This window comes from Barbatula barbatula (genome assembly GCF_947034865.1).
Source record: "Barbatula barbatula genome assembly, chromosome: 17".
Taxonomy (NCBI): domain Eukaryota; kingdom Metazoa; phylum Chordata; class Actinopteri; order Cypriniformes; family Nemacheilidae; genus Barbatula; species Barbatula barbatula.
In genome coordinates this window covers 5,749,991-5,766,416 of record NC_136780.1, presented here as the reverse complement: position 1 = coordinate 5,766,416, position 16,426 = coordinate 5,749,991, and the positions used below count along the sequence as shown (strand labels likewise).

General features: G+C 41.6%; 1 protein-coding gene across 1 annotated transcript in view; it reads right to left on the bottom strand.

Annotated features, from left to right (window-relative positions):
- The window catches only part of camta1a (calmodulin binding transcription activator 1a), a gene marked incomplete at its 3' end in the record, with an annotated part of 300,879 nt that overhangs the window by 15,615 nt on the left and 268,838 nt on the right, over window positions 1-16,426 (bottom strand). The window contains exons 6-10 of the mRNA XM_079479109.1: window positions 13,467-13,620; window positions 8,733-8,873; window positions 5,128-7,328; window positions 4,338-4,464; window positions 3,647-3,781 (exon numbers count right to left, since the gene is read on the bottom strand). Coding sequence (XP_079335235.1) covers window positions 3,647-3,781; window positions 4,338-4,464; window positions 5,128-7,328; window positions 8,733-8,873; window positions 13,467-13,620 — 2,758 coding nt within the window. The remainder of the gene's footprint in view (window positions 1-3,646; window positions 3,782-4,337; window positions 4,465-5,127; window positions 7,329-8,732; window positions 8,874-13,466; window positions 13,621-16,426) is intronic.

Sequence of the window (16,426 nt, the reverse complement as noted above, 5' to 3'; positions counted from 1 at the left end):
CTGAAATCGTAACGCACACTCCAGTCACGACGAATGCAAACTTACCCACTAAAATGACAAGACTGCTTCCGAATCGTGTATTTTATACATATTTTCCACCGTGTGATATGCTTGATTGACAAATATGAGAATCTTTGTTTCACTAAAGTTTTATTTTGACTGAAAACGCGAACATTCACGAGACCGTTCAAAACGACTTTAATTCGGTTTATTTGAGTGAATCTATGAATAACCATATAGCAGAACGATCAGGTGGGTATGTTTAAGTTTGAGTCTTCTTGTGTCGATTCTTAAAGTTTACACGTGTAACTTCAGAGATACCGAAAAAAGATTCAACGTTACAGTTTCAATTTCCAGAGGATGAATTTAATCAAACCGGACGAACCGGATACCAACGACTTAAACAGACAGTAGGCTACGTTTCGTTTAGACATCATTTGATTAAAATCCCTGTTCACACTAGAACTAGTTTCTGCACAGATGGAAATGACATATCGGGGTCTCAAGTAGGCTAAAGCAGATGAAGTACGTCCCCTTTCAGAGAAGACTAACTTTACATTCACAGACATTATGTTTGTAAACATGTCCAACCTTCTATTTCACTGTCCATGGAGAATCCCCCTGCAAAGCAAACGGTCCCCTTGTCTTCAGATGTTATTCATCGGCATCCTGACCACAGTGTCCCAACTGGTCGTGTCACACTCACGCAGTTTCCCTATGTTAAGTAACACAGGGCGAGATATGTAGAAATATCCCTTTTGATTTAGGGGACGGTACTAAAATGTCACGTCAACAACAGGATAAAGTGAAGAAGCGACGTGCCGGAGAAGAGAGAAATGTAAAGCCCGCTTACTTACTCTCGCGCTCCCGCCCCTCTTTACTCCACCACTACTGCCCCCAGCGCGCGTGCCTGAATCTCCGCGCGAGGAGACGCCGGGCACGTGCCGCAGGTAAACAGACGCCCTGTTGTTTTTCCACACGAGACTTCAACAGCAAAACGAAAGAAAGCGTATAAACTATTACTATACAATTCAGCATGGGATTCGGTGTTTTTCATGAATAATTTTTAACTCATTTTTTCGAAAGGAATTTATTGTGCATTTGTCCTTTTGAACAAAAAAAACCCTCTGGAATCCTTTAATGCACGCGACCGGACAAATGACTGCGCTTTTGTTCACAATGAAGCATCGTAATATTTTGCATTTGTCGTTTACACACTCGCTGTGCATTTAAGCTACATCTCGAGAACGTGTGAGCATTGACCGCACCGTTATTAAGACGCACAGTTTCGGCGCTATGACCTGGCAGGAATGCACAGACTGGTCATGGGTACGGTGCACGACGACTCTCGATACTTGTTTTTTTTGTCCAGCCTGTACCTGCAATGCTGCAGAGAGACGCGAAGCCCCGCCTCCATTCTGCATTATGACAAATCAAGGCAGGCAGCTGTGTGTGCCATTAAAAGAGCACAGTTAAAAGGAAGCGACGAGTTTAGCGTCAAACAGCAGACGCTAAGGATCGTCTCGACATCGTTTATATGACAGCTGCGATATTAAAACAAGCTGTGGTATAATGGACAGGGTTGAAGGGAAAAAGTGCAGTAGATGCAGAATGACTCCTGAACAGTCACCGTCGTTACATTTCCGTAATAATAGTAGCAATTACGTAAACTTCGAGAATAATCTTCTCAAACAAGAACGCGGTTCTTGGTAGGGATGCTCTTGTGTGCTATCCAGTGACAGTCTGCTCCCTGTTAAGTGGTTGGTGAATTGAATACAATAACTTTGCTACATTATAGATGCTTGATATAGACGACCTGTTCATTATGTCTGAGCTAAACGCAGTTTATTTTAGGAGTCAATGCATGGTTCAAGAATAACATGTGAATTCCGTGTAAGGCTTATCCACTGTATTTCCGTACACGCTTAAAGATATATTAAACAGTGACTGTCATTTCACTCGAATTCGGATCAATTTATTCTAATCCACTATTCTGCTTAACTCACTTGTTGCTACTTTAGTGGCTAAAACATTTAGATAAATGAAAAAAGATTGAGCTGAATGAAAATACAATAAGACGTTCTTAAGAATACCACATAGTATGGTAACCAGTATACAACAATTCGACAAAGTTTAAACTGCTAGAACTATACGAAAATGTAAAATTAACACATTGACTCAGGCCAAGCTTTAATACAACCACCCTTACAAAGAAACTCAGACGACAGTGAGAGAAAAAACACATTCGACAGATGAACTAGTGCATGTCTGTCTGTGTGCAGTCTATGAAATGAGAATAGGCCGTTGTTCCTTTTGTTCGAATGGACATGGGGTTCTAAGTGGTCCACTGTTCCGTTCTTTCTCTGCCCTAAGGGCTGTCTGCATTGCAGCTGTCCCTTACCACAGGCTCCTCCACCATGCCCTACTTTACCCTGTCAATGCACACTGCAGCAACAACACTCACCCCTCCGCCCCCACTCCACAGACAAACAGCACCGCACACAGGCACTGACACTTTCAACTTCACTCAGACTCACAGGAGACAGAGCACTTAGCCTGTCCTTATAACACACACATGCACACCTGCCATGTTAAATGCCTTCAATAACCCCCATATAAGATACATAGTGTGACTGTTTGTGTGCAATGATGCACCCAGTTTCCCCTTTACTGTTATGCATGATAATCGGTACCTCTTTAAACGCATGCTGTACGTGCCACTTCTCGCTGTCCAAACAATTCATTGCAAAAGTTTGTCTTGGCTAAACCTCCCATCAGCTGATCGTTGCAAGCAGATTACAGCTTCAGACGTCAAATTGGCAGGCGTGTGACTATTGCCATATGCTCCAATATTTTCATAAGCTCTTTGACGCCACAGCCTCAGTTTGAGGGGACACGGGCAGTGCAGGAGCATGTGTTCGGAATTGCATTTGGTTTGCCAGGCTTAAAGAGAGCAAATCCCAAACAGCGAGCGATGAGAGGATCTGGCTTAAACCTTTACCTTTAAAATAATGCTAACAGGATGGGACAGTTAAAGGACGTGTGTTTAACTGCTTGCACACTGCTAAGACCAAAAACATGTACAGCGGTAGAAAGCAAAGCCAGATGTGAAAGGAGCAATCAACCTTCAGTATGTCTTATATCACCAAAGCCATGACAGTGCTATTCCCAGATTGCTCTTCCTCTTGACCCTGAAGTATAAACCACTTATATAAATGACTGCCAGCTAGATTAAAGCACAACGGGCATTAAAACCTCTTCCTATTTCTAATCAGAGCCGTATTTACACATTATTCCTTTACTCTGAATACAGCTTTTGAATAGCATACTTATCTTTGCTTTTCCACTCAAATACATTTTATTCACGCCAGTACACTGACACCCTTTCCAAACCTGCACTCTTACTCCATCTACAGGTCAACTGTAAAACTGTAAAAGGTGTTTTAACTGCATCTGACCTTTTCTCATTCCACATTTCCTATTAACAAGTAATGTTTATAACATACTGTTCTCTTCATCTCTACTTTAATTTCTTTGTACTGAATGGACAGTTAGAATAGCCTTGGGCCGAGACATCTTTATAATATTTTCCATCTAGATCTAGCAAAGAGATTTTTTTCATGTGTAGGAGGAGAGGGAGACCTACCATCAAGCGACAGCCAGTCATGCTGCGATGAAGGGAGGGAGGGCAGGGCACGCGCCTTATATTCAAACACAACCGAGTTGGAGATGATCTGATTACTGACAGCCACCTGCAGAGTCACCAGGCCTGTGTCATGAGCTGCACACACAAAACAGAAGTTAGAGACATCAGAGAAAATCATATTGGCACCTATGAGAGATCATGCTGTTCTGCTCTTTACTTTGAAGGCTAGGACTTATGACAGATTTATTTGAAGAAATTAATTTATTTTAACAATCAGATTTTCTCAGTTCATTATGATCTGGATGAATCTTTCTTAAAATATAAAAAAATACTATATTTCACTTCAAAATCAAAAGAAAAAAGGAAATATAAAAAAACTTTAGGACTTAAAGCACCTTATTGTTTTTTTTCATCGTTTACCTTATTCTTACTTCTCAATACAGTCACATTAATGTATAGAAAGTACATTTATTGTCTTTAATCTGATTTGAATCATTTAAAAACACCATACAACATTTATATTTATGTTATATAATTAGCAAATATTGAAAGTGAAACATCACAGTATTTACAGTATGCTGCAAAAATTTCAGGGCAAGGAAATCTTAATAGTACTAGTGTAAGTTTAATTGTTCGGATCTAATTGTCATTTCTAATGATTATGACAATTATTTAGTGAATGTGAAGTTACCAGGACAATAGCAACGTAGGACCCCAGGCTGGATGAGGGAGGCTGGGACAGAGATCTGATCAAACAGACAGGTGTAGCTACTGCTGTCTTCCTGCCATGGCCCTGTAATTAACACCTTTACCCCACCCTATAACAATAAAAACATTTTACTACTTTTTTATTCTAGTTAATAATATGTTTCACAGCACCTTTATTAAAATGTCTAGATTAAGACGTGTGCAACGATAAAGTCAATGAAAAACACATGGTGTTGTGATGCCACCTAACGGCAGGAAATACGACTTCACTTTTTAGATTGAAGCCAACGTTAGGCTGCCATCTTGTGGTGTAGTAATATAATACAATAAAAAGGGTTTTTAATTAAAACATTTCTCTTAAATGTTTCATTTCAACTAAGTTTAAAGTGACAGCTCATCCAAAAATAAAAATGCCTCACCCTTATGTCATTACAAACCTGTATGACCTTATTTTGTAAAACACCAAATATTTATAAGAACAAAACAGCACTGTGCCCATTGACTTCTATTGTGTGAAAACAAAACCACAGAGACATTTTTCTCAAACTGTCTTTTGTGTTTCACAGATGAAGAATCAAATACAGGTTTTGAAAGATGTGATGGTTAATAAATATCATGTTTTATTTTTGGGTGAGCTATCCTTGTAATATTCTAAACCGACCATTTTAAGCTTAAAAACCTCAAATGTTTGTCAAATTGTATAACTGTAAAAACACTGGTGAGTTTTGATATTACTTCACAAGTATGCAAAGTATATTGTTAAACAAACATACCTCTGGGTATGACCACTCCGGAGAATAGTCCGTAACCATGAACAGTCGTCCAGTGGCCTGCAACATACTCAAAGTGCCTTGGGCCACCGCTGCTGACACTACCTCAGCCACATGCATGTAGGCAAGCGAGCCTGTCTCGCCTGAGCCTCCCGTAGAACCGGCACCTCCACCTAAAGTCTGAGGGCTACAGCAAGACTGCAGGCAGAGCTCTGAGGGACTGTATCCTGCTGCCCTGTTACTTGCGTCTTCTTGTCCTTGCTGTTGGTTTCCACTGGTGGTGCCCGTTCCATCTGACCCAGGTGGGGCAACCAACTGATGGGTGTATAATGTTCCAGCGCCCCCCACGGCTGTAGCTCCGCCGTCCACTGAGATGAAATCATTGATTAGGTCGGAAAACTGGTTTCCGAAAGAAATGTCAAAATGATCCAGGCTGATTTCCATGCCTGTGCCCCCTGCACCGTTGGCTCCCGCTCCACTTAGCCCATGGTGAGTGTTGTAAAGCCCCTGAACTAAATTGGCTCCCTGCAAGAGTGGCTGGAGTTGCTGTTGCGAGCCGTTGTTTGGTACGCTTGTTCCGTTTCCGTTTCTCAAAGCCACCGCCTCGCTACCTGCTCCGTTCTCAGAGCCCTGCTGCATGAAGTGCTCAGGTCCTCCGTTTTCTCCACCACTCCCTCTGCAGGCCTGTAAATGCTCCCCTGACTTCTGTAGACCGTCTGTTCCATTCTCCACAGCCCCAGCCTGACCGGACCCCATGCTTCGACTCTGATCCATGCCGACCACTTCCTCATGCTCTGGACCGAGACCTGGAAATCCTCCCTGGTACTGCAGGAGTCGGAGGGAGCCCGCCTGGCCCTCAGTGGGTGAGCCCCCATTGCAGTTGGCTCTGTGCTGGGTGTGATGAGGGTGGAGGTGCCCATTACTGCCAGGTGATTCTGTCTTTACAACCTGCAGACCCATATACCCCCCATCAGGCGAGTTGTGCTCCAGCAGGTGACCCTTTTGGACGGCGTTCTGCCTACCGTGCTGGGTCTGGGCTGGTTGAGGAGCGTCTTGCAAGAAGAAGCCGGGCGATCGGTTCTGGTGAGCTAAATTATTCATTGCCTGGCTATAACCAACTGCAGTGGCACTAGACGAGTAGTCCTGTTTTGCATCAATGGCACTGAAATCCATTTGCTCCAGGGTGGTGCTGGGACTCAGACCTCCTCCAGATGGCAGCAGAGAGGAAGCGGGGGTCAAGGTAAGCGAGTTTTGGCAGCCAGAACCACTGGACACACTACAGCTCACTACTGCCCCCACCTGGTAGCTTCCCTCCATAGCCAGCTGTTGTTCGAAAGAAGTGTCCTCGGTCTTGATGTTCTTCACCAGCGCAGAACTGTAGCCGTAGTTTGTATCAGACGGAGAGTGTTGCAAACCATTAGCGCTAGCCATTGAGGAAGATGAGGCGTTCGACGAACTATTCTCCTGTTTTAATCTGCTTCCCCCATAGGTCTGGCCCTGCTTCGGGTTATTCAAGAAGCAGTCTGGGTCAAAGTTCATTGTGGTTTCTGGGATTTTCATGCTGTTTGAGTCTAAGCTGCTGGAGAGAACAAGCTCCTCACCGGATGCAGACAGCATGGACAGCCCATCTGCTTCAGGACCACCCGCATCTGTGCTCCCACTACCAGGAAACGCAAACTTGTGGTTGTCAGAGGTGACTGCTAAGGCCAGGCTGTGCGAGGTGGCATCAGGGCCCATAATATGAGCGTTGGGGCCTCCAGTGGGAGACATGCTGTAGACGGGGTCCCCGGTTACTTCAGACATGAAGACACTCTGGGACAGGCTGCTCATGACGGAGGCAACGTGGCCCATGCCTGTGACCGCTGGACTGTCGGCCATGTCAGGGTCAGAGTTCAGCCCGCTGCTGATGGACACAGGGGAATTTTGGGTCGTGTCCGGTACTTCCACCTGATTGGTCGAGGAGACCTCAGTGCTATTCTGGTGCAGCAGCACAGGTTTGTGCACCTTTCCATTTCGTTTCTCACGCACACCCGCGCCTCCGCTGTTCTTGCTGATGTGCCTGTGCTCTGTTTTGCCCTCTGACACGTCATTATTCTGAAGCTCAGAGTGGGTGCTGCTGTAGGCACCTGATCGAGGGTCTACTTTAGGAGAGATTATGCGGTGTTTAGCACTGTTACATTTGTGATGAACGCTGCTCCCAGCGCCTGTGGAGACATAAACAAAACAGCAACTTTTAATTAAGTTCAGAGTTATTACAGTTTTTTGTTTTTATTGTAGTTTTATTAATATTTTAAATTAGCTTTTATTTTCAGATTTTTTGTTTTTAATGATGATATTAGCAGTTTTTATTATTTATTAGATTATTTTGTTATATAAGATGAATGAATGAATAAATGCATTTTTATTTCTTATTGTTTTTTATTTTTTGTTTATTATTTTAATTTGAATGCGTTTAACTTCGTTCAGTTTATTTCTGAGGCAACATTTCAATTTCTCGTTTCGTTTAAGTTTTTCCGATCATTTTTTTGTTGATTTTAATAAACAGAAATGTTTTCAAAGTTTTAATTTAAGTAAACTGGTTATAAATATAATTACTATAAATATTACTATCATCAGTAATATAATGTAATAAAACAAATAATGATTATTAATATTTATTAATATTATTTACATATTTCTTTTCAGAATTAATCATATTAACCGTCTCTTGCATATCAGTGACATTATTACCTAATACAATTATCAACATTAGTGGAATTAACAATATCTAAAGAATTATATGAACAATTCTATTATTATTATTATTAGGTAACAGTATCCCAAAGGACATAATCAGACTTTTCCCATTGTTGATGAACTATTTCGAGAAATATATTCCTATTTTGTTCCCGTACGACACAAAATATAAGGTATTCAGAAAATGAATTAAAAAATATCTTTAGAAATAAAAGAAATGCTTTAGTTATGATTCTTTTTATGCATGTTACAAAACTGGGAAGTCAATGAAAGTCGAAGTCATCAATCAATATTAATAATTTCATAAGAAGCCAACAAAAAGCTTTGCAGACTTTAAAAAAGGGGGACATGTCTCATTAGTCATTTTACTGCATGCTTGGCAATTGATTTTTTCTTTTCTATCACAAAACAAATGCTAATCCATCCACCCCACATTCATTTGTTTTAAACATGCAATTCAATTTGCTGTGGGGTAACTGCACCCTATGGGAACGATGCGGAATTGTAAAGTGCTGTGTTGGATATTTGTGATTAAGGAGAAGGTGAAACTTCATCCATTGTATACTTGAGTAAAAACTACTGCGCAGGCGTTTAACGGCACAGCTTTCCACATATACAGAAACATTACGCCCTCCAGTGGCATCATTGCAACAGACAGCTCAATAAATCAGTGCATCCCTAAAATGCTCAGCCTGGACCTCTCCTCTAATAAGGCATTTAGCCTGGCAGGTGGAGACTAACACACTGCTATCTAGACTACCTTGAACTTCTGCACAACAACATTTATAGCACTTCCTCTCCTAACCTGCAGCTGCTTCCTTTCTCGCTCTCTCTGTCTCTCTATCCACAGCCCCGCTGCCTGTCCCCCTTACCCTGCGTGCCTGTGCAGAGGCAGTTGTGAGTCCGGGGAGGAGGCTTGGTCTGGTGGCTGTCCAGTATCTGCTGTACCAGCTGCTCCACAGAGAAGCCGGAGCTGCTGTTCCCATTGCTGCAAGTCCACTTGATTCCATGAACTGCCGAGGGAGAGAGGAGACACAGACGTCAGCCCACCAGCCAAGCCTTCCACCCCTCCCACACCCGCCTGTGCACTACACCCCTGACCTCACCTCAGAGACAGACCTCATATCAAACCACTCTGTCCCTTCACAGAGAAAAAAAGAAGAGTGCTTTATTTCTCTGGGGTCTATTTTCTGTGTTGACCTGGCACAGGAACAGGAAAAGTTCAAGCGCAGAACTAAACCCGTGCCGTTAAAGGTGACTTTTATTAGCTGATGTGAATAAAAGGAGTAAAGCTTTTTGCTTCGCTAGCTCTGTTTCAAAACCTAGTGAGGTGACTCCGTAGGCAGCGTTTTAAAGCCGATGATGTGAACGATGTTGCAAAATGTAGGCAGCTCATTTTGGCCAAATCCTAAAAGGACAGCTGACCTCAAAATAGAAATTCTGTCATCATTTATTCACCCTCGCGTTGATCAAAACCTGTATATGATTCTTTCTTCTGCGAAACACAAAAGAAGATATTTTGAGAAATGTTTCCGTGGTTTATGTAATGGAAGTTAAAGGGGGCCAATGTTGATTGGTTATCAACGTTATTCCAAATATATTTTGTGTTCTGCAGAAGAAAGAAAGCCATACAGGTTTGGAATGACATGAGGATGAGTAAATGTTTTGGGTGAACTATCCCTTAAGGCCCCATTACATGTATCCCATAGTGCAAAGTTTAGTGAGAAAGTTAAATTGAACAAATTGAAATTATTCTGAGTACATGTCTTGAAAGAAGATCATACAAAAACTGACTTATAAACCCACAATTTGCCTGTGCAAAGACAAGTTCATATGATGCTGTCTATTTAGAGTTGCAAAGCCACTTATAAACAAGGGCCTAAAACAGGAAGTATGCACCGTGTGATGTAGCTAGGTAAGTTATAAAGCTTTGGAACAGAGTTCGTGTCTTTTTTCAAAGTTAAAGCCCACCATCACAATTACAAACGCACTGACAGTCTTCTTAAATCTGAACAATAACAATGTCTAAAACAGTAAAACAGCAAAAGAAAAAACATAAAAGTGGATGTCTCTAGAGAGGAACTGTATTTAGAATATCAAACACCCCCCTAATATGGCTTGGCCATGCTTTGCTGCCTCAGTGAATTTAACAAGCTGAGGTGAAATTGCATGTTCCACAAAAGGGGAGAAAAGGAAGAGAGGCAACGAGACAAAAATAGATAAAAGAGACAAAAGCGTTTGGCTTGAACTCACAAACAGCACTGCGTCACCAGTCGGAGCCAGAACAACAGTTGTCACACGCACAGCAGGTTCCTCTACTCTGCTGAGCTCTGCCATTCTGCGCTTGGCCAGAGAATCACAGCAGCGTTCCATAAGCCATTACACCAGCAGGACCATGCCCGAATGGACAAATCAATCTCACAGCAGGAAACTCAACCAGTCACACCACAAGGCAGGTCATGTAATGAAAGATCACGGCGGTTCGGTGGATGTGGCGTGACACGGACAGAGGGCGTCTGCTGTGAGCATCTTAAGCGGAATGATTCTCAGATTCCGATTCACAGGGATTCTCTCACACCTCGGTCTACGGCGGCCTGCCGCTACTACTGCTCTTCTTCAAACTACGGGTTTGTGCACAAACAGTCCATCTGGCGAAGTTCCTTGTGTCTGCTTTAAGACACACTGATACACATTCAGTTTAAACTCTGTGTGAGTCTCGGGAAGTAAATGACATGTGTACTGTCTTGTGCAGCAGTTTCAAAACTAAAATAAACAAACAAATTGTCATCCATTTAATATCACAATTTCAAACATTTCTCTCAGGTGCACTGACAGTTAACCTGACTGCACATACCAATCCTCCACAAAAACAAAAGATTATATGGGGATGAATTAAATGGCAACCTTTCTTCTTTATTCTCACAATTCGTCCTCAAATTTGATAAATGAAAACAAATACTGTCTAACTTACACTTTACTCTGATCTTGCAAAATTAGTCATTTGTTATTCATATATGAAAGGGTTGATCTTAAGCCTACTTAAAATCTCAGTGGGTAAAACTTAATTAAGATCCCAGGGGCTCCAAAGACAAAAGAGATTGAGAACTCCTGGATTAAATGATGCTGACAAGGCAAGCCAAGATTCTGCTCCAGCGGCCACATCAACCATCTCAATGTACTCAAAACAGTACTCCTCTTCACTATTACACCAATAAGCTTCTTTAAACACAGCCTATCAAACGTAAATCACATCAGATATCTTCTACCCCGCTGTGTTTATGTGTGTGTGTTCATAACCACAAGCCAATCGTCTACTCCTGCAGCAGTGAGGGAGGATTCAGGCACGGCTGGTCTCTGGTCTGGTAAATGACATCTTCAGAGGACTGAGAGATGAGTGGTCACATGACCTTTTTCCCCGATGTCCCCTTAAAATCAACTGTGTTCGCAACCCATTTGACTCCTGTTCTATGACGTTTCCTTAAATGGAACAAAATAATTGATTATAAGAAAAACTTAATTTTTTCAAGCGAGAAATAAAATATTAAAAACACAGCTGAAACACAAAATCATGCTCGGTGTAAGCAGCTCGCTAGCCTACCTCGGAAATACTGAGGAATATAAGGCTTATTGCTTTAATAAAATGAGTGACAACCATGCTTTACACAGGGTCTGGGTCATGTTACTTGCTGTATAGTGTTTTGAACAAAAAATCTTTAAAAAATTAATTATTTACACAATTATTTTTCAGTAGATAAGAATTGCAGGGTGTTGTTTTAAATATGAGACTTTTAATATTATATGACGTGTTCTAAATAATGTAATATAAGCTGAATTTTAGCCAGAGTTCTTGCTTTGATGATAAATTAAAACAAACCTCAATAGCTTTGTAACAAACTTAAATAAATCAACCGTCATAACAAAGCCAAAGGGTAAAACTAACTAATCTATTTTTTACACTTCAATGATGAAACATCCTTGTATGGTGCAACGCAGGTGATGATGAAACCTCAACATCGCTGCGTTTCTATTCTATCTGATCTGCGAAAGACAGCGACTTCTCGACCAATCAGCATTAACACAGATAAGTCTTCCTCTGAGGACCACCAGAATCCCCTTAATATCAACAGAGAAAACGACGAAGTGCGCAAAATGCCACGCTTTAATAAATGCGAGCTGTTTGTGTAAGCTGTGGGTCACTCAGGGGAACATGTTTGGTGTATAATGCACATGAATTTTACCTGGGTAATATAGTTTACAATTTGTCTGCTCACTTACACTCCGGCTGCGACACTAGGTGGCACTGTTGCTCTACACATGAGCTCGGGTCAGTGCCAGTTGTTTGAAGATTCGGAGGGTGGACCTATTAGCCTAGTCTGAGCGTATTCGGGCCATCAGAAGAGATTTCACACCTTTGCCACTGTCCACACAATTTATAAAGTCGACGCTTTGCATGCATTACGCCGAATGGTTTCGACGTGGACCGTGCCTCAGGTGTAAAGAATGCATTAGTGTACAGCATGCGTCTTAAAGTCAATGTAAAAAGAAGCTCTTAAGCGATTGCAACGAAAGCTCTTAAGGGGATCGTAACATGCGGCGGTGATTACAATGTCAGCTGAGCTCGTCTGTATTCCCCTCGCAGACATCCCGTGTCTAAAAGTGCTGAGGCGATGCATCTGACTTCATATATTCATTACCTTGACAGGCCTGTCCTAGTTCAAATGATCAATGCCAGCCATCACACACAGAGACGTGGCCTAACAGGACTATGGGTAAACACGATTATATGCAAGCTGCTGGTATATGGCTATATCATCATTAGACATGTTTCCACCGGTCAATTTCGTGACCTAGACCTTCCGTAAACAAAAACATGAACACTGTGCAAGCAATAAAGCGGCGTTGTGCAGCGCTGGACGTGAGAAGGGATTTCTGGTGAGTCAAACGCTCCTCCGCCCACTCGCTGGCATCAATCAATACATCACAGCCGCCCTCCTCTGACTGACTGGAAAGCAACGAGCTACATCGCTCTGAACAGAATGAGACGCAGACAAGAGGCTCCGCTGACCCCGGGCGCCACAGAGCGGGCACGAGCAGGAAGGCGATGAGGTAATCATTACGTCGAGTTTCCACACGGAGACCGAGGATTACACAAGAGTGCCAGGCTTGTCTAAAAGAAACGTTTCATCCAACATCCTCGATAAAACATAAAAATGACCGTAGTGTGTTAAGAGTTGTATAAGGATCATTTTCTAAATATGTACAATATTTTGTCCAAGCATCTAATGTGAATGAAGAGTAAATTGTGCATCGCACAAGCCTTCTCTACACTGTCGAAAAAACAGCGTGTTTCTTATCAGCATATTTGTCTTGTTCTCCAGCAAACACCCTTCAACAAAGAGTAACAGATCTACTTGGGCAGAACTGGCATATGTGTTACCATTAGGTATTATGACATGATTTGAGAGATTGCATTTTGAAAACAAATGTTGTTAAAGCATAAACCTCACTTTACATTTTCTTTACAGTTTTTTGCATTCTACCTTCACATAAACATGCAAAAGGAAACTCAGACAAGACAGTTAGTTCAAGAATTAAATGCTACTCACACATGGGCTTCAGCTGGCCAATGAGCTCCTCTTTTGTCCATTTTGCCCATTCCTTCTTGTCTGTATTGATGGAGCACAGGATGGGCCCACACGGCTTCCCACAATCCTCGATGGCCGGCACGTTCAGGTAGTGGACTAGCACGATGTCTGGGTTCTATGGAAGAGAAAGGATAGAAATAGAGAAAGAGGGGGAGAGAGAGGCAACACAGATTGGGTATTAACTGTGCTGGCAAAGATGAGACAATGATACACGCACTTGCTCTCTCTCTCTCTGACACACTCACACACACACTTAACAAGTGCTGCACTTTATACAAGCACAGAAATAGGTACAAAGCACCCAAAATATAATATAGTTTACTACAAAACAGCCACTTTTAGTCCCGGCACAGATCAACAGTTCATGTATCGCACGTAAAAGATAAAGTAATTGTAATTAATGTGTTTTGAGTTGGCTAATACGTCTGGATGCACGCCAGCATACTTGGCAACATTTATGAAGTGATGAACATAAAATATGTCGCTCACTGCCCTTAACTCATTGAAATGCTTATCAGGTGGAACACAAGTAAAGCAAACAAAAGCATTACCTGAATCCACTCTTTAATGTAATGAAAGTGTTTTTATATACAGTACACTATGCCTGGATAGATGCCTAGTTATAAAGCTCTTCTCCATCACTTGATCTTCATTTGATGAATTACTGTTGCCACTTTTGCTAGAAAACTAACACAGACGTTAAACCTAAATTATTTTTACAGCCTTTTCACGGCGAGTAATAGCTCGATGTGAATTACGGCAAGCGTTTTGTAAATAACGTTAATGCAGGTGGATTCATCAAACAATAAAAAGTTCTGATCGAAACAAGTAACAAGTTAAATCAAAGGTGCAATCTATGATATGCTTAATTTACATATAAATGAGCAACGTTTGCACTGTAAAGAAAGAGAAGTACTGTTTTGAATCCTGTATCAGCGCAGATAACACCTGCTTAAAGTGATGGTATTGAAAAGTCTGTCATGCTTTACTCACCCTCATGTCATTTCAAACCTGCTTGACTTTCTTTCCTCCGCAGAACTCAACAGAAGATATTTTAAAGAATGTCGTCAACTGGCACCCATTGACTTGCATTGGTTTTGTGTCCATACAATAGAAGTGAATGGGTACCGACACTGTTCGTTTACAAACTTTCTTCAAAATGTATTCTTTTGTGCTTTCAGAGGAAATAAAGTCATAAAGGTTTGAAATGAGAAGAGGGTGAATAAATGATGACAGAATTTTCATTTCTGGGTGAACTGTCACTTAAATAAATATTGTGAAATATTTGCCAAATATATTTCTTTTACATGTAAAACATGAAATTCAAAAAAGCATCTTCTCAAAAAAGTATTTCTCGAATACTCAGTTCAACTCAAAGTGAGAGCCTTCTGTGTATATAAACAAATCGTGTCAATTTGTAGGAACCGAGTGTTGGTTTGATACATTTTGACAGCTTATGAATAAAAGTGCTGTTTAAAAGCATATCGAGCCAGTGTGAATAACATCAGTTCTGTAATCATAAATAGCTTTGATTACAAGGCGCTGTAAACAGTCACAGAACAAGCGGTCCCCTGTCACCACGGCGATTACACACATCCTCACAGAAGCCTACACATTCTGACACACCAACACGTGAAACACAGCTCGGTATGCGTATCTTTACACAGAAACTGTGAAGAAAAACGTCCCTCCCATTAGCATTTTTATTAGTTTTATAAGCATTACGTGCTGAGTGAATTGGGGGCTGCAGCTCTTTGCCTCCCCCTTACACCTCGACGTAAGTATACTGAATCTATGCACACTGCGTGCTCGGTGGGGTAATACACACAGAGAAATATTCATACACCCACTGGCATTTATACAGAGAAAACCATGGTAACCACACATGAACACATTCGACTTGATTGAAACCCTTACCAAACAATGCTGTCCACCAAGGTGCCAAATGACATTTCTCAAATAGCCTGCTGACCGCTAAATGAGTTTGGCAATTAGAAAGTGCGACAACAGTGACCACGGAGAGAATACATAAAATGCAGGAGCAAATTTTAGTAGACCAAAAAAAGCCACATTTAAATTACCAAGAATCAAGTTCTGTAAATCAGCGCAAGACCCTTTGATTGAACTTTCCAACAGCCTCACTTGATCTTCGTGGTGAACGTGTCGGGGTACTTGAAAAGCACCTTGGATGGATTCAAATGAAAAGATTTGATTTAAAATTTAAATCCACAGGATATCTGTGTTCATAACAGGATTTTAAGAGTAAATTCTAGGTGTAATATTCTCTTTCATGTGGTGGGAGCGTGGCGGACCGGCGGTTGGTTGGGGAAGGTGAGCCGAGCTCCGCTGATCTGGGGTCATCACGGGAGCACATATGGTGGAAGCAGCTGTGGAAACCACCAGGCCATGCCCCCAATCCTTATCCAGCATGAGAGGGGTAAATAAGACCAACCACACATGTTTGATTACATGTCATAAAAAGAATGGCAAACAATCTTAATGCTCTTAATTGTTTCTTCTATCTTTTGAGTTTAGATTGAAATATAAACTCGACATTGTTTCACCCATACAGGAGATGTACACACGACGAACACAGATAGAACAGAATTAGCAGGAAGGATAACGCACAGATGAGCCGACACTGTGTATTTGCAGTGTTAATTGCTCATAAACGCTCCGAGAATAAGACAGATGTCCAATCTAAAAAACAGACAGACAAACAAATGCTTGCTTGAGCATGAACACAATCAAATACACAAAATTTCACAAACACACACACACACACACAAACATTTTGCTGCACCTGCCAATGGCCAAAAATGATTTTCATCCATATGATAGTGAGAATATTTAGCTGCTTTTGTTTGCATATTAGTTACAAACACGCATGCTAGTGTTTGTCTGTCCTTATGTCATTCGAA